This window comes from Leuciscus leuciscus (assembly GCF_965113295.1).
Source record: "Leuciscus leuciscus genome assembly, chromosome: 5".
NCBI classification, from domain to species: Eukaryota; Metazoa; Chordata; class Actinopteri; order Cypriniformes; family Leuciscidae; genus Leuciscus; species Leuciscus leuciscus.
The window spans coordinates 16,171,682-16,191,321 of record NC_138729.1 but is presented as its reverse complement, the minus strand read 5'-3'; the positions used below and the strand labels follow the sequence as shown (position 1 = coordinate 16,191,321).

Here is a 19,640-nt window from a genome sequence, read left to right as displayed (position 1 = left end):
GATTCCTGCTCTATCCTGGCGTCAGGCAGTGAGGATTGGGCGGGCTCTGAGGATTCCGCGCCCCCTGCCCGCACATCGTCAGGCAAGAGAGCGTCCATCGAGACGGAGCTCATGCGGATACTCGCACAGGCCGCGGCGAGCCTCGGCCTCGAGTGGTCTTTGCCCCGAGCAGCCCGCTCACAACCGGCTGGATGGCTTTTTCCTGCCTGGGGAGCGCGCTTCGCCTGCGTCCAAACCAGCGCCCTTTCTTCCTGACCTACACAAGAAAGTCGCTAAGTCTTGGAACTATTCAGCTAGAGTGCGTCCTGCTGTTTCTTTGGCATTCTCTACAGTTGACGATGCCAAGAACAGGGGATACCTTTCGCTGCCGCCGGTCGAAGAGGCGATAGCGGCCCACTTATGTCCGCCCTCCGCTGGACGGCGCGCTAAGCTGGCCCTACCCTCTAAAGCTTGCCGCACGACGTCAAGCCTGCTCCGCCGCGCTTTCTCCGCCGCCGGGCAAGCTGCGTCAGCGCTGCACACCATGGCCACGTTACAGATCTTCCAGGCCGATCTCCTCCGAAAGCTGGATGAGAAAGGACCTGACGCGATCTGCGTGCCGGACTTAAGGAGTGCCACGGACCTCGCTCTCCGTGCTACTAAGTCCGCAGCGCAGGCCATTGGACGGAGTATGGCCTCTCTCACTGTGACCGAGAGACACCTGTGGCTGACGCTCTCAGAAATGGCCGAGTCAGAGCGCACCGCGTTCCTCGACGCCCCGCTTTCCCCCGCGGGCCTCTTTGGATCCTCCGTCAAGGATTTTGCGGAGAGATTCGCAGAGGTACAGAAAGTGTCACAGGCTATGAAGCACTTCATCCCGAAGCGCTCCAGCTCTGCAGCAGGCCGTGCGAAACCGTCTGCACAGAGCTCACAGCCCCAGCCACCGTCCACTGCCGCCACTTCGCAGCGCCGCCAGGCCCGAAGCGCGAGACCGCGCTCCCGCTCATCCAGCCGCCGCCCCGCCATGCGTGGCCCGAGACCTAGGATTGCGGTAAAGCCCGAGGCCCCGAAGTCGTCCTAGCACGCCTAGGAAAACGACGGTGTTCAAGTCCCACTGCGGCCGGACTCACACCAAAGTTATTCGCTCGTCCAGTTCCAGCAAATGTGACTGTTCCAATGTTTTCTGCAGCCAACAAGCCGGTTCTGTCACCCGCTTGCCTGGAGACACATGGTGTCTCATGTGTAGTAAGAATGCCCACTGCCCAGTGCCCATCTCTACACACAAGCACAGCCTGTCACACAGGGCCCGCGCACATAAAATCGACTCAGATCGGTTGCGCTTCAAACGTGGTAAATGTGCCCACTACCCAGTGCCCACAAACACCACGTTATGCATGTCTCACGGTTTCTGTAAAAACGAAACCAGCGTGCATTCGCTTCACTCAAGCGAACAATGCTTTCGGTGTGATAAATGTGCCCGCTGTCCCGCGCCCACAAGTGCAGAAAAAGCGCTGCAGTTTCGAAGTGGGTGCTGGACATTATAAAAAGAGGCTATTCGCTACAGTTTCGCCGACGCCCTCGTCGCTATGCGGCGCGCGTCAAGACCACGGTAAAAGCAAAAGTAGCACATTTACTTCGAGCCGAAGTGGCGAAACTATTGAACAAAGGGGGCCATAGAGCCTCTCTCTCAAGTTCAGAGCGAAGGAGGGCTATACAGCAGATACTTCCTGGTACCGAAAAAAGACGGGGGTCTCAGACCCATACTAGATCTAAGGCAACTGAACAGAGTGCTTGTGAAGCGACAGTTCAGGATGCTCACGACCAGACAAATCCTCGCGCAGATTCGCCAAGGAGATTGGTTTGTGTCAATAGATCTGAAAGACGCGTATTTTCAAATACAGATAGCGTCACGTCACAGGCGATATTTGAGATTCGCCTTCGAGGGCCAGGCATATCAGTACACAGTCCTGCCGTTCGGTTTATCCCTGGCACCCCGTACATTTACGAAGTGCATGAATGCGGCGCTCACACCCCTCAGAATGAGGGGCGTGCGAGTACTGAACTATTTGGATGATTGGCTGATTCCAGCGCAATCTCGCTCAGTGCTCATAGAACACGCGACCATTTTACTCGATCACCTCGAGAATTTGGGTCTCAGTGTCAATTGGGCGAAGAGCTCTCTGTCCCCCAGTCAGACGATATCTTTCTTGGGCACAGAGTTGGACTCGCTGTCCATGATAGCGCGACTATCACCACAGCGCGCGGTAGACATTCAGCGCACAGCGAACTCGTTCCGCTGCAGCGCGTCTGTCCCGCTCAAGAAATTTCAGAAGATGCTGGGTCTCATGGCCTCAGCATCATCAGTGCTCCAGCTGGGCCTGCTCCGCATGCGCCCGCTGCAGTTTTGGCTGAAAGCGCGAGTCCCACGTCAAGCGTGGGCATCCGGTCTGCTTCGCCTCAAGGTCAATCAGAAGTGCGTCACAGCTCTGAAACCTTGGAGAGCGGACGACTGGTACCAATCAGGTGTAAGCCTGGGGACTTCCTCGAGGGTGAGAGTGGTGTCCACGGACGCATCCACCTCGGGATGGGGAGCGTTGCTCGAGGGCAGACCGTTCTTCGGCCAGTGGTCGGAACGGGAAAAGCTCCTGCACATAAACTGCCTCGAAATGCTGGCAGTAGACAACGCGCTGACGCGTTTTTGTCCCCAAATAAAAGGACGCCGTGTCCTGGTCCGCTCGGACAACATGTCTGTGGTGTCCTACATAAATCGCCAGGGCGGCCTCAGGTCCAGAAACCTGTACAGGCTAGCAGAACGCCTCCTGGTATGGGCTCAGCACAACCTGCGCTCGCTCAGAGCAGCGCACGTGCCAGGGCTCCTAAATATAGGACCAGACAGACTGTCCAGGAACAATGTTCCGGCAGGCGAATGGTCTCTACACCCACAGACAGTCCAACTGCTGTGGAAGAAATTCGGCAGAGCGGAAGTAGACCTGTTCGCGTCTCAAGAAAACGCTCACTGTCCGGAATTTTTCTCCAAGAGCAGGGACGCGCTGGCTCATGTATGGCCCCGCCGCCCGCTCTATGCTTTTCCCCCCGTCTCTCTCCTGCCTCAGGTGATAGAGCGGATCAGGGAAGAAGGATGCTCAGTATTGCTTGTAGCACCGTTCTGGGAAAACCAACCTTGGTTCCCAGTCGTGATGCAGTTAGCGAGCACTGCCCCGTGGCCAGTGCCAGTGAGGAGAGACCTCCTCTCTCAGGCCCACGGCTCGATCTGGCATCCTCACCCGGAATTGTGGTCCCTTCATGTCTGGGCCATCAACGGGTACATGTTGAACTCCCTAAGGGAGTATTAAACACAATCACACAGGCTAGAGCTCCGTCTACGAGACGGCTCTACTCCTCGAAATGGTCAGTGTTTTCGGGCTGGTGCACAGCCCGTGGCGTGTCACCCACAGACTGTGGAGTGACGGAGGTGCTTTCCTTCCTACAAGAGCTGTTGGATAAGGGCAGGACCCCTTCCACGCTCAAAGTTTATGTGGCGGCTATAGGGATGGGTACCGAAACCCGGTATTAAACGGGCCCCGGTGCTGAATTTTGAAAGACCGCTGGATCGTTAAGCTCGGACGTTATCGGTTCTGCTGTCGGTACTGGAGAAATGATGAAAGTAGCCTACACGTGCTATTTATTATTGCTATTAAGAAATTATTATCTTGCGAATATATATTGAACCATTTGTCTGTGATGCATTTTTGCTAAAGAGAGAGAGAGAGAGAGAGAGAGAGAGAGAGAGAGAGAGAGAGAGAGAGAGAGAGAGAGAGAGAGAGAGAGAGAGAGAGAGAGAGAGAGAGAGAGAGAGAGAGAGAGAGAGAGAGAGAGAGTGAGTGTGTGTGTGTGTGTGTGTGTGTGTGTGTGTGTGTGTGTGTGTGTGTGAGAGAGAGAGCGAGAGCGAGCGATCTTTCACGCAAAGCCACGGCGCGCGCAACACAACAGCCCTGCTTAATGACTGACGATGAGGACAGAACATTCAAAAGGTTACACTTTAGATCTTTGATATTAAACTAATTTTATTTTAGATTTAGATTTTGGCTTCCAATGATTATAAAAAAGAAGATATTTGAGGTGTAACCATTAAAACTAATAACTAAGCCACATTCTCTCCAGCGCAACTTCCTTACCTTCACAGAGCGATGCGCTGTCATTTCTCCCTAAAACCCAAAAGTAACGTCAGAATCTGCACGATCGGTGATTGTTGTAAAATGTAGTCTATACTGTTGCTAAACTGCGGGACGCGTTTGATAATAAAAGGCTATTAAAAGTACCAAAATTGACGCAATAGACGCTGTTCCAAAATGCGGCGCACGCTCTGAAACACACCGCAACGAGACAAGCAACGTATATTTTGGGCTTCGTGTGCGCATCTAAACGATCAAATACACAAATATGTCAAAATGGCCGTCTTGGAGATTCACTTAAACAGTTTATTCACTTAAATACAGTTTATGTCTTAAATCGGCGTAAATAGTTGGGAGAAAATATGAGGCTTAATAATGATTAGATCTGCATTTGGTCTTAAAGAGGCAGCAGTCTAATAATCCTGCTGACGATTGCTCCATTAATGTGAATCAAACAACAAAAGGCAAAGAGAAAATCAGTCACAGCTCTTGAATGATATAAGCTTCAATCTATCTATGATAAACTATGCAGTGTTATTTTACATCTGACTTTATTAGATGTCTTTTTAACCCATATTACTCCTGAACAGTAATGTCAGTGGACATTACTGAAATTAAAGCACTGGGTATATAATTTGTTTTATTGTATACTTTTTTTTTTTTTTTACCATGTGTTTGTACTTTGTTTTTGGCGTCCTGTCTGTCTATATAAAACACAAAAGCCTGCACCCTTCTGCATAACATAGCCTACATGTTTTATTTGTTTTGTTAAAGCATTGCTTTTTCTTTTGCTATAGATATTTATTTTACATTTCAAAATATAAAGCAATATTAATTATGTTATAAATAATTTTTCCCCCTTTTTTTAATATAACAAAAAGAACCGATAAGAATACCGTTAAAGTACCGGATCGATAAGGAGTATCGGTAAGAGTAGTAATACCGTTAAAACCTTAACGATACCCATCCCTAGGCGGCTATAGCAGCGTTCTCAAGAACAACGCTTGGTCAGTCAATAGGAAGGAACGATTTAGTCATCCGCTTCCTTAGAGGGGCTAAGAGACTGAATCCTCCCAGACCTCCCTCAGTCCCTGTATGGGACCTTTCTACGGTTCTGGAAGCCATGAAAGGTGGACCATTCGAGCCTTTACAGTCAATTGATCTGAAACATCTGTCTTTCAAGACTGTGTTTCTGCTGGCTCTCGCTTCAGTGAAGCGCATAGGGGACTTACACGCGCTCTCTGTGAGCGCGACGTGCATGGAATTTGGGCCTAATGACTCAAAAGTTATACTCAAACCTAAGCACGGTTATGTTCCGAAATCCCTCAACACACCGTTTAGGGCACAGGTTATCTCCCTGTCAGCCCTACCGGTCCCTGATGAGGAAAGAGACGCGGGCCTCCTTTGCCCAGTCAGGGCATTACGAGCTTATGTATCTCGCTCGTCTGTTTTCAGACAGACGGAGCAGCTCTTTGTTTCGTTTAGCGGGCGTTCTAAGGGACTAGCCGCGTCGAAACAGAGCCTATCCAGATGGATAGTTGATGCTATAGCGCTGGCATACGCCTCCAAGGGCATGCAGTGCCCGTTGGGTGTCAGAGCGCACTCCACGAGAGGCATGGCCTCTTCGTGGGCCTGGTCGAGTGGGATTGCCTTGCAAGATATTTGTACGGCGGCGGGCTGGGCCTCCCCGTCTACATTTATAAGGTTCTACAACCTAGAGGTTCCCGCCCTGCAGGCCAGGCTGCTGTCGGTCTAAGTTAACCAGTATTATCTGACCTGATGCTATCCTCAGAATGCTGCGTCTACTGAGCACAGCTCGATGATCGACAGTGAAAAGCAGTAGCACGAGATGTGCCTGGGCAAACTGTGTAAGACCCACATTTCCCCATCAGCTCAGGCCGTACCCCGCCCTGTCTGTATGATGAAATTTGCGTCTAAGTGACGCTGCCATATGTGGAAGTGCGGCTTCGCCCCTCCCTCTTCTCTGACTCCCTGTGAGTTCCCTGGGTGATTGTGCACTATATGAACCCCGGGCTTTCGCCCTTGGGTCTTTGGTGTCAGATCTCAGCATGCACGGCGTTTTGCATTGGGTCCCCTAGCGTAAGATATCTTACGCAGTACGAGAGACCTCTCGTAAGAGAACGTACTCGGTTACTAACGTAACCTCGGTTCTCTCTAGAAGAGGGAACGAGTACTGCGTATCTTGCCGTGCATGCACACGCTCTGGTTGCTTCGATGATGAAAAACCATATAATAGCTGCCTGCGAGCGGTATTTATAGGCCTAGACCACGCCCGTTTCGGCGGGACGTGACGCAGCGGCCGCGAAGCACCCTCATTGGGTCTGGCGTCACGCCAGGCCTCGCTCGATAGGCTGCTGCAGTTGCCGCAGAGCAGCCAATAGGCGCGCGAGCTGCCTCGCCTATGTCTGCATGCTGCCGCAACGCGTTTTGCATTATTACAAAATTAAGGATAATTTTTGGCTTCAATATCTCACGGAAATAGGATTTTCCCCTAGCGTAAGATATCTTACGCAGTATTCGTTCCCTCTTCTAGAGAGAACCGAGGTTACGTTAGTAACCGAGTACGTTTTATGGATTAAATGTTAAAAGTAGATCAGCGCATTATTAATTTAGGATCAAAGATTACAGGATCTGTACAGCTGGGTTTGTCTGCTTTGTGTGAGAGAAATGTTCTTAGGAAGTCTTTGACTATCCTAGAGGATACATCTCACATTTTGTTTTTAGAATTTGAACTGCTTCCCTCAGGAAAGCGATATAGAGTGCCCAAGTGGAGGACCGTTAAAGCTTCTAGGTCTTTTGTTTCAAATGCAGTTATGAGTGTAAATACTTATTTGAAAAAAAGATAAAGGTACCGTGATTTTTAAATAGTAGCTATATGAAGAATCATTAAAAATGCCCGAGGTTTGTGATGTTTTCGTAAGGTCTGTGATGTTTTTCTGTTTTCTGTTTTATAAAATTTGTATGTTTGTGAGGTTGAAGCTACTTAAATTGCCCAGGGATAAATAAAGATTTTACAACTACTTACTACTACTACTAGACTCTGGCATTTTTACAGTTGGAAAATTTCATTGCTGAAAAAACCCCGTCCTCATCACCCCCAATTTTGGCAAGTGCTGCATACATGACATACCCCCCAAAAAAGGTTTCTGCTCATAAGTAATTCTGAATAGAAACATAACACACATACATTTAGAAAGCCAACCCTTGAGAGTTTATAGTTCAAGACTCAAAATTAACCAGACTGTTATTAATATTGAGATATACAAGCTCAAACATAAAAACAAAAACAACAAATATTAAGAATATATTTATTAAATGTATAAAAATATTATGTGAATTTAGGATAGCGACTTATAACCACAACTTAAGTGTAGCCACAATTGTGGTCATGCTTCATTTCAAATCTGAGAATGATATCTCTAAAATTATGCATTTTATGAAGCCTATTGTGAGACCCTGTCAGGGGAGGATTTGGAGAAGTTTCAGAAGGCAAACAAGATTCTCATCAAATATTTTATTGCCCTGTAAACACCCATTTATAGTCTCTGACTAATGTCTGGCGAGGAGAACTGGCCCCATTCATGTTCTTTTCATTTAAAGGGGTCATGAACTGGATTGTTTTATTATTTTATAATGTTGCCTGGGGTGCCCTTATAATGTTAGTATGATTTTTACATTAAAAATTGTCATAATTTATAAATAAAAGCCATTTTTCCAAGCCTGATTTCAGCCTCAGATTTGAACGTTCTGTTTTAAGGGGCGTGTCTGCTGTGAGACTGCAGTGCAAACGCCCACTGCTGTGATTGGCTGACATGCTTGCATATGAAATAGCTAGTATTACATGAACTCTCTCGGAAACTTTTACTACGTTTTTACTATTACAGCTATCGAGATTAACAAATCGTGAAAAGTATAGTTTAAAGCATTATATTTAAATCTATTCCATCACATGAAAGGTTGCAGCATGATGAGCACTGACTGAGCAGATGACAGACAGTCTGTTGATCGCGTGAATAAAGATCTTATCATTGCAAACACAAATGCTTACACCAAATCACAATGCAAACACGATGTGAATACACAGTAAGAGCGTAACAGTGTAATTATTAACAGTGTAATTATTTCATCACGTAGTGTAACAGTGTAATTATTTCATCACGAGTTTGGTAAGTGTCCAGATAAGTTCTCGCGGCTCGCGCTGTGCTGTTTGATTGACAGCTTGGGTGATTGGAAAGGGATCGTTCTTTGATCGCTTTCTGTATATAATTTAATAACAGTTTAAAAAAGATTATTTTCATTATACTACGAGAAATTATGTGAAGTTGATCGTTTAGTCACTGATGCATAAACAGTATTGAACGATTTTAAAGTCGGCATGAAATCAAAATTGACCCTATTTACTTTGTTAGCGCATATTACTAGTCTTGTGGTGAACAATTAATCCGTGCAAGTTAATACACAGAAAAAAAATGTTTGCCGTGGTAATCTTTAATCAAAGTCTGAAAAGTTACTTCCGGGCTGAAATGTCGTCCTTTTCTGATGACGTAGGCTTGACGGCTTGGGTTGAAAAACGCTTAACCACTCCCCTCAAACCGTTAGTCTGCTATGAGCAGAGATGGAGAGGAGGAGCGCTAAAGTAAAACTCTGCCCTCTGTTCAATATTCCGTTTCACTTGGAAATACGTCACAACACTGGAGAAAAGTCATTTGTAACCTCCGGTTCACGCAGACTTTAAGAGAAATATCTGAACTTGAATAATTACACAGAAATCACTGATCGCAGATCAGGCATTAGAATACACATGGTTACTTACATGTTGCTGGCAGATCCGTGTCGGGAAATTGTGATTGACTGATTTAATAAAGTTTAACCATGCTGGAATCCGAAGGAAGCTTATGCAGACTGTCTTCTTCCACAAACAGGCACTGCACAATATTTAGTAAACAGCATGTTTATTGCTTGGAAGTAGCTCGATCCGGTTTAGCAATTATCATGTCGTCCTATGTTATTTAGCATGTTTGGGCGAATCGGTGGGTGGGGCTAAACAGGCCGTGTTGAAGTAGGCGTTGATCATCTTTTGTGGAGGCGGTGTTTTATCCTCTTTGACGTCATAGTTCCCCACTTTGAAAAACGAGTCGTTTGCTGAGCCTGATGTCTATAAAAGTCTATTTTCAGTTCTGAAACTTCCAGGATATTATTATAGTATGATGATCTCTTATATGTCAAAAGCTCAAGGAAATTTAGATTTCTCAGTTCATCACCCCTTTAAATCGACCAACCTTTCACACCTCTGCCGGTATAAGACTTAATCTTCATTATTCTTTTATCCTTATTCTTTTGTTTGAATTCAGCCATTATAGCCTTTCTTCTGGCATAATGCTTGGCCATCGACACCTAATGTAACCCCCCTACACACGAATAATCCACCCATTAACTTAAGTCTTGTTAGAAAACAAACAACAAAAAACTATTATTTGGAACTTTAAATGCGAATTCTTTAAAAAAATATATATTATGGAATAGAAAGCTCCTGCAGCAGGTGCATTAGCACAAGTAGCCTCAAGCTACATGACACAATTTCATTTTTTAATATTACACTTTTATATAAAGCTCACTTTAAAACACCATCGAGCATTTGTATCATATTCCGGTCGCGGTTTAAAATGGTTTCAAGTCAAAAAAAAGATTTTGAAATATGTTATATTTAGCATTTTATATGAAGCTATGAGCTATGCTTACCTATACCTTTATTCATATAAAAATACCCCAAATCGCACGGAAATAACATAAAAAACACATACTTCAATCGTGCATTTATTAGCTTCTTGTTTTGGTGAAGAAATATCACTTTCGCTTTGTTTATCACGGATGTCCAGAATGAGGAAGTGTGGACAGGACGCGTCATGCAGAAGAGGTCATGTTGAACCACGTGAGATAATTGACAGCTGTACAGCAAATGATAGATCTCTGAGGTCAAATCTGATGCAAATCAGGAAGTGGAGACACGCATCTAGCTCCGTTCGCTGTTTGAGCTCTTCAGATTCAGATCGCATAATTCAGTGGAAAATGAATAGAAATGTTTTTCTGTATGGCGAAATACTTTACTAACATGTGATAATTAATCATTATTTATCCAAATATGCGCACCATTGTACTAATAGCCCTGGCGGATTCTGTATATTTTATGTATTTGAACACAAATAAACCGGAAAAGATGAGAATGAATGTTGTGTGAGTGATGATTTCTATTCAAAATAACGATAGTTACAGATTAATTATTTTGCACTCCTGTCATAAATTAGGAAATTAATGTCACTGCAAACCAGTTTAATCATAAACAGTGGTCAAATATCAAAGCTGGAGTCTTAAACATTCCTTATAATGCTGAGTTTGTCCAGATCAAGTAAGAGTGTGATGTGTTGACGAGTAATGAATTTTGAACAACAATAATCCGGGAAACTAAACCAAATTGGCATTTGCTGCTGTGTAGAGACTTTAATGCAAGAACTGGATCTGAACCTGATGACATAGATCAAAAAGGGAAATGAATATGTCTTTGGAATATGAATATGAATATGTCCCCCCCCCCCCCAAATCCCAAAAATGTAATTACCAATTCCAATCTGGTGTAAAATCTTTGATAGTGTAATTCAGCCCATTGCACTGTATGGAAGTGAGGTTTGGGGCCCACTCAGTGATCAGAGCTACACTAGATGGGACAGACATCCAACAGAAGCCCTACACACAGAATTCTGCAAAGTTACAAAGGAAAACACCCAATAATGCTGTAGGGCAGAATTAGGCCGATTCCCATTAATATGCAAATATGTTAATATGCAAAAAAGATCCCTCAAATTCTGAATGCATCTAAAATCAAGTCCCACAGAATCGCTACATGTTAAAGCACTACAAACCCAAGAACTGAACCCCGAAAAAAGTCCCCTCAGTCAGCTGGTTCTGAGACTTACTAACTCTACTAACACTAACCAGTCTCAGACCAGCACTGCTTCTCACACAAACATCAAAATAAACCAAATTATTAAACAATCTAAAAATACATATCTGGATCATTGGGATCAGGAAATTAAAACACAAAGTAAATTACAATTCTATCTAACTCTGAAATCAAATTATGAATTGGAAGAATATCTCCAGAGTGTGAGAGACACAAAGCAGAGACGGATCCTGAGCAAGAACAGGCTGAGTGAACACAGCCTAGCCATCGAGACCGGCAAACACAGAAAGAGCTGGTTATCCTAAGAGCAAAGGGTGTGTGTTCACTGTAGACAGGAGAGATTGAGACAGAGACGCACTTCCTCCTTCACTGTCACAAATAAAGTACAATCAGAGACCTCTACTTAAACAAATTCACAAACTTAAAGAATGTTACTGCCATGACTGAAGTAGAACAGATAAAGATCATACTAGGAGAGGGACAGACAGCAGCACTGGTTGCCAGATACGTGTGTGTGCCACAGCCTGAGAGACAGCAGGTAATGTCTGTGTCTGACCTCAGTGTGTTTCCTTATTGTCCACCACAGTGACCCTCGGTAATGTGTGTGTGTGTGTGTGTGTGTTAAACTGTGGTATCAAATGTTCACACATTTTAATTTGTTACACTTAATTTGTACAATTAATGTAATTTGTACATTTAAATTTAAGTTATGTTATAATATTTTATTATTTTGATGTCTTTATAATTATTCTATGAATTCCAAGCTTTGGCAATATTGTATTATGTACAGCCATGCCAATAAAGCAGTTTTGTTAATAAAACAACAAAATACAGCTTTAACAAGATGAACCTATATTTAATTTCTACAGTGAACAAATAGTGTTATTTTACATTTAGGCCCAATTATTAGTTTCTGTAGTACCTGACTACTACTGTTAGACTTTGTAACTTTGTTAATTAGTATTCATCTCTGCTTGTAATTTGTGCATTTGTTCTTATTTTATTACTGACAATCCACTTGTCTTTAATAATGTTTGAAGTTTATCAGTTAGACGAAGTTTTTGCTGTGGTTTATCTCAGTGGCTCAAAAATTGTTCTCAGATGCCTCAGGCCTTTCCGTTTATCTTGCGTTCCTTCCCCCATTCCCCACTCCGGAAATCTGAGATTGTTGATTCATAATTCTAACATTTCAGACATATATTGGAATTTTTATCAGCAAATGTCCAATTGAAAGTTTAAACTAATTTCACTGTTTACACAAAGCAAAAACTGTTTTTAATTGCTATCCATGGATGCGTTATACTTTCTTAAGCTGAAGGAATATCGAGGCTAGTAGCTACATCCTGCACTCTTTGTATGTTTTTCCCAAAAAATATATTGACAGAGCCTTATTATCTTGTTTGGAAAAACAGAGCTGAATATGTAAAAAGAAAAAACGATTATTAGATATTTTCAGAGGGTGAACATAACGCTCTTGATTTCAGTACCCTCAATATAATTTTTAAAATCAATTGGATAAAACATTGTTTGGCCCAGGAGAATTTTATATGATATCCATAATTCTATCAATAATTATATATCTCCCAAATTTGTTCTTCGAAAAGTGTGGCAGATTAAAATTTGCTATCGTGTGACTTAAAATGTAGTAAACTTCCCATTAAATTATCTAATTTTCATAAGCAGTCGCTAGAAACTTGAAAATTAGCCTTTAAAGGGGACCTATTAAAAAAATTTCACTTTTACATGGTATTTGAAGATAAATGTGTTTAGGCAATATGTGTACACAACCACCCTATAATGATAAATCCACCCGCTTTTTTTTTTTAATCCCCATTAATCATAAGCAGTGTCTCAGAACAAGCCGTTTGCAAATTCTAGCAGTGTGACGTAACATTTAGGCCCCGCCCATGACTGCTGACGGACTCTGCCCTATTAGCATAGTACTCGCCCTGTATGAGCTGTACACAGTCTGCCATGTTTTTCTCCTCTCCAGAGCATTTCAAAGCACCATTCAAGAAATATATTATTAAAGTTACTAAAGTTATTCAATCAAGAGCACAGACTTATTTTCTGTTTTTCTTTTATTGCCTGATTCATATTAACAGCATATAGCACAGGGTTTCCGTTGTCCGGTAATTGCCGGACATTGGCCGGGAAAAAAATGAAATGTCCGACAAAATTAAATCTCTCCGGTCAAATTGTCCGATTAAAATTGCCTAATAATCCCGCCCCCCTAACACAATCTGAATTTGAGAATAAGCCTAAAATAAACTGAATTTGAGAATAAGCCTAAAATAAAGCAAAAATATACCGACCTTTGGCTATGTTATAAAGGAACAGGCTCTACCGTTTGAAAGTTTATAAACAACATCGTATGCTGCATTTCAAATAAAGCGCACGCCTAAAACGGCTGTAATAGACCTAAACAACGAGTGAGACATTTCAAATATGGCCAGGCCCAGGCAGACTAGCCTTAAAAGCTTTTTTCAGAGGCCAGACGCGACGGACGATGGTGAATCAGGAATGCCTGAAGCCTCAGATGTCCAGACAGCTCCACCACCACCGGAGAAAAAGCCGAAGTGTAGGGCGTATCGGTCGGAATGGAGTGACAAGTTCCCATGGCTAAGATGTGAGGTAGTCGATGGTAACGAAAAAATTTTCTGTTCGCACTGCGAAAAGGCAGGACGACGCAACGGATTCACAAGAGGGTCGAATAATTTGAGAATGTCTGCTCTCATTGAACATAGTCAGAGCAATGACCATGTTGCGGCGCTCAATTTAACGCCACAGCAGGTTGCGATGAAAGGCCACTGTGACAAGGCCACGGAAACTTCTAAGAAAAAACTATGCTCTCAGCTCAAAATTGTATTCCACATGGCAAAACATGATCTCCCATCTAACCATTTTGTAGCACAGACTGAGCTACTGCAAGCTCTCGAGGCTCCAGATTTTGTCACCACCGATGGCATTTATTGCCACAGCGACTCTGTGGATGATATGGAGAGGGCATTAGAACACGTCGTGGTGGAACAGATCCGTGAAAAACTGAAAAACAGTGACTTCATTGGAATAATAATTGACGAAACTGTAAATATCACTGTGAACAAAAAGTTAATCGTATATCTAAAGCTGGAAATAAAAGGAAAGGTGGAGACATGCTTTCTTGGAAATTATGATGTGGACTCCGGGACCGCAAGATGCATTTATGATCGCGTTGTTGCGGTGCTTCGCGAAATGGATATAGCACTGTCCCGTGTCATTGGCCTGGGTTCAGATGGTGCAAGTGTAATGATGGGAAGGCATGGTGGGGTTGGTGCTTTGTTTAAGCAAGCGAATCCCTTTTGTATCCAGGTGCACTGCGTTGCCCACAGGGCTGCACTTGCTGCGCTGGACGCAGCGAAAGCTGTGGAAAACATCAGAGCTTACAAAAACACGATCTCCTCAGTGTACTCCTTCTACAGACACTCTGCCACCAGAACAACCCGGCTCCGCCAATTAACAGCTGCACTCAGTGATGAGGACATGGTCAGCCTCAAGCAGCCGTGCGCAGTCCGCTGGCTATCCCTACACAGGGCTGTGGAGGCCATGAAGCACAACTGGGCAGCTGTGGCCATGGAACTTAATGAAGAGGCCGTGGGAGGAAATACCCAAGCACAAGGGCTGCTTGGTCAAATCCAGACCTACAGCTTCATAGCCCTGACTCACGCACTGGCCGATCTACTACCAGTGATGACAAAACTGAATTTAGTTTTTCAGAAAGACAACGTCAATCTTTCCAGCATCCGACCAATAGTGCAAGCATCTGTCGCGGCATTTACACAGTTACGAGATGTCCCAGGTCCAGAAGAGGAGACATTCCAGGCGGGCTATAAAGACGGCACATACAAGGATGTCAAAGTGACCAATTCAAGCGAACGCTCCATTCAAGCTTTCAAAAAAGCCAGGGAACGCTATGTTCAACATCTGATAGATGCCTTGCAAGATCGGTTCCCCGAGGATTGCATGGATCTACTTCACTGCCTCGATGCCCTTCTGAACCCCTCTAGATATCCGCAGACACATAGTGGTAAGTAGGAGCTGTTGATTTATTATACGGGTCATTCTACAGAAACGTCCACTTTTGGTATGGCAAGATGTCTTAAAATGTATTTATTTTTCTAACATTTAAACTTACACCACATTATTAGATTACAATTTTTTTTAAAATATAAATCAATTTATATTTTTTGTGCATTTATTTAAAGACGGCATGTACCTTTTTTTGTCACTGGTGTTACCTTACTTCTTTGCCAATTTCAAAGGTTTTTATGAAATATTATTTCTAATTTTTTTCTCAGCATATGTAGTCAGAGTTACCGAAAAATAATAATAATACAACAAATAAGGAGATTATGTTTTATTTATTTTAATCAGGTTTGTTAAAAGTGTGCTTGAATGAGGTTAGTTCGTTTGGGCAACCTTGTATTTGCTATAACAATGAAAATATTTGAAAACCGGTTAAAATTAAGTAGTGATGCAATCCTTTAAATCTTAACTTTTGAGTGTAGCAGAATTAAATGGATGTAAAATTATTATTATGTCACATGTGACATTGTATTTAATGTGACAGCATTTTTTTATTTTATAGTATAAATATAATATCAAATATATTTGAAAGTTATGTATACATTATTGTATTTTAAATGGTGTAAAAACCTGTTATTGGCCTCAAAATAAAGCACTTTCCCTCTGTACATGACTGTGGGGACGAGCACTTCTGTGGTGCTTGGAATTTTATAGAATTAATAAAAATCAAATATTGCCACATTGATGGCTCAAGAAGGTGTGATTTTTCAAATAACATAGTTTTATTTTAAAATGTAAAGAAATTGTAACCCTAAAGTGTTTAAGTGTAATATTTCTGTAAAGGCTAGGGACAGAAAAATGGACATTTCCATAGAAGGACCCATACAGGCCTATTTATAATAAGCGCAGCATTTTTTTGTAGGCCTCAGTGATGCGCGGGTCAATGTATAAACAACCCGGACCCGACCGACGTTTTCAACTAACCCGCCCGCAACTCGGACCGAAAAAAAAAAGAAAGAAAATATTGTACCCGACCCGCTTCCTGACCCGCATTTTTTAAAAGTAGGCTAGTAAATGCATAGCAAGAAATACACATGACAAAGCCAGCACTTTGGTCATTATCTTTCATTATTTCGGCAACTTTGCTCTTTCTGTTTGTGTATTTGCGGAGCTTCCACTCCCCAGTCTTCACCTTTTCTCTTGCCGCCTCCATCTCTACCTGCAGACTGAGCTCGTGCGTCATCTTCGCGCCAGTTATTCAGCCAATAAAGTGTAGGCCTATGTATTTCATAGAAAATTGCATGTGAGCGGAGTGGAGCGGGAGCAAGCGGGCGGATCTTGGACAGAACGCAGAGCGGCATTTTTAAAAGGATGGAGCGTCGCCCTATTTCCCGCTCCGCGCACACCAAGATTCTGAAGCATGCTCAGTCAAGCCTGACTCAGTCTACTGTTGATGACTGCAAGATGGATTCTATTTTCAGTCAAAACTCGGCTCAATAATGGAGTTCAAAAAGTAGGCTACTTCAAAAAGGAAAATAAGAAGTCATACAGGTGTAAAACTAACTATTATGTGGTAGAAGAAAACGACATCGTTTCAGTCAGTAGGCCTAAAGATTAATTTTGGAATCTAAAAAGACACATCTCTCGAAAACATGCAGTGTGATATGTGAACACGCTGGGAAGAAAGCAAAAGGTTAGCAAATTGAATACGGTAACTTAAAGTGTAGCCTAAATTAAATACAGCGTAAAATGCAAACAATTGATACAAGCCCATTTAAATTTTAATCCTGCGCGCTGCGCACAAGTTCAGTTATAAGAATGTTGTCCTAATAGTTCATTTAGCCTAGGCCTACTTTTAAAACGTTTATGTATATTTATTTTATATTTTTGTTTATATAAATTTTATTTATATTATTAGGCCCATTTATTCGTTTTATTTTACAGCAGTTTGTGTGTACAATGGATATAAGCGCATTTAAATTTTAATCGTGCGCGTTGCACAAAAGTTAACTTATCAAAATTCTGGCCTAATAGTAAATTTACTTTTAAAATTTTTATGTAGGCTATATTTTTGTTTATATAATTGTTATTCATATTATTAGGCCCATTCATTCGTTTAATTTTACAGGACTTGGTGTAGGCTATATTCCTTCTTACATAGGCCTAATTTGTCATTTGAAATAAAACATTTCTATTTGAAAAATGTTGTTGTTGCTCATTAGTTCTTTAGGAGGTAAGGCTGTGGTCTAAGCTACAGTGATATAGGCTACATGTAGATTTTTTTTCCCCTTTTTGGAGCGAGCGGGGGGCGATTTGAGTGGAGCGCGGATCAAACTGCGTTGAGCGCTGATCGAGCGATAATGAGCGGAGCGGCCTGATGTAGCTTTGAGCGGGGGAGCGGAGGGGTGGACAGTTCCGTGAGCGATGAGCGAAGATTCTCACCGCTCCACTCCGCTTATGCTCTCTATACTACTATATAAATTACAAAGGTTTAATTGGCATCTTTATTTCAAACGACCCGACCGACCGCGACCCGAATATCATTAAAAATATTTTTGGATGACTCGTAACCGCGGGTAACCGCGGGTGACCGCAGGCACCCGCTCATTTCGGATCAACCCGCGCATCACTGGTAGGCCTATAATTCTAATATCGTTCTCACCTATTATATTATCTTATAGCTCTTCAAGAATATGCAGAACCAGCGATCAGAAGGATTATTTGCCATTTTACAAGCATTGAGTCTGCGGACACCGCTCCTCTTATCGATGCCGTAAGCCTGCGACGTGATGCCCTCGCTGTCATGACAGCGCTCCGTGGCTATGGAGGATTGCATTTCTCCACAGCCTGCGAAGTCCTCATATGTGATTTCAACGAAGTGTATCCAGAGTGGACCAAGCTCGCCAAGATAGCCTGTGTAATCCCTGTCTCGAGTGTTCCTGCAGAGAGGGGGTTCTCGCTGCAGAATCGGATCAAGACGAAGCAGCGAAGTCGCCTTGCGGAGAACAAGGTTACGCGGCTTATGCGCATTGCAAGTTGTGGAGAGACACTGGGAAGTTTTGATTTTAAGTCGGCAGCTGCACAATTCAGCACTGCAAAACAGCGTAAAAAGTAGCCTAAAATGATGCGAGACAAAGTTATAGGCCTAGTCATTTGTTTGTTCCAGTTCATTTGACAAGGAGTCATTTCACGGTGGTCAATTTAAATGTTACCAAATAAAATGAGACATACTGAGAGTGTATAATTAAGTTCGCGTGAGTAAAAACAATAGGCTACTATTCAGATATTTTATGTGGGGAAGGGGGATTGGTTTGTTGTACTATGAAATGTGAAACCATAGTAAAAACAATTGCCGTTGATTGACGCCAATCGGACGTTCATGTTTTTTTCCGTCTATTTGAAATTATAGGCTAATAAACATGTTGCATTCTATACGGCCTGATTATGTCATTTTTTAAAGTTACATAGCCTTCCTCCAGTTTTCCTCAACTTGACTAATTAAGAGGCGATATTTGACCGGCATATCATCAAAATGTCCGGAAAACGAAACCTCTGCCGGTCACTTTGACCGGCACCATTTTTTTCTAGCGGAAACTCTGATATAGCAGTAGGTACTGTATCAGGGTATATGCAGGAATCATAGAGATGAATTTACTACCTTTTACTACCTTTTTTACCACCTCCACAATATTTTTTACTACCATCACGACATCAAGCAGCAGCCCTTTTTTTGGGGGTGTGGTGGGGTGGGCGGGGTATGTAAAGCACCACTTACTACTTACTATAAGGTATAAGTGTGACACTGTCACACCCATCATACATATTAGGTACACTAATGTTTAATTGTTATCATTAAGTAGGCCTATTGTCATTGTCAATTATGTTTTTTTTGTAGTGTCGAGTTGAGTTTCAGTTGTCCTTATCTTAACCCTAGCCCTTGAGTTATCCTAACCATAGCCCTTAGCCCTAATAAGGTGAATAATAACCTTGGCACTTTGTCATTGCTATCAACTCCGACTCACTCAGGGCTCGACATTAAGCCTTTTCATGTGCTTGTCCTCTGGACAAGTAAATCTGTCATTCACTTGTCCGAGTAAAAAAGTTGCTTGTCCGGAATGTTTTTGGTGTGTGTGTGCTGTAAATATAATGTATTCTGAAGAAATATCCTCATCTGTGTTAAATCAGCTCTGATATATTTAAATCTGCATATTGTCATATCTACACCTTTAAAGGGCCACCCCCCACCCCCCAAATCTTATTCAATGTATGCTTAATCTTTAGTTTTAAATGTTATCAATAGATTAAATTGGAATAGCCTATTAAGATAATATAGGGCTGTTGTTACCCTAGGAAGGGCTGATCAAATTAAATCATTTACACTGAAAATGTACAACTGCATTAAATAATGTTATGAATATGAGATCGTTTAAAATATTTTTGAATATACA

The 19,640-nt window shown here is 42.7% G+C and overlaps 2 protein-coding genes across 2 annotated transcripts in view; one reads left to right on the top strand and one right to left on the bottom strand.

Moving 5' to 3' along the window:
• Positions 1 to 19,640, bottom strand: part of pho (phoenix) — a 67,794-nt gene that overhangs the window by 33,165 nt on the left and 14,989 nt on the right. The gene's annotated exons all lie outside the window — the stretch shown is intronic.
• Positions 13,402 to 18,784, top strand: LOC309499907 (zinc finger protein 862-like). Its single transcript, XM_082171438.1, has 2 exons — positions 13,402 to 15,193; positions 17,874 to 18,784. Exons 1-2 carry the CDS (start codon positions 13,576 to 13,578, stop codon positions 18,305 to 18,307), a joined length of 2,052 nt encoding a protein of 683 aa, XP_082027564.1. The 5' UTR covers positions 13,402 to 13,575; the 3' UTR covers positions 18,308 to 18,784.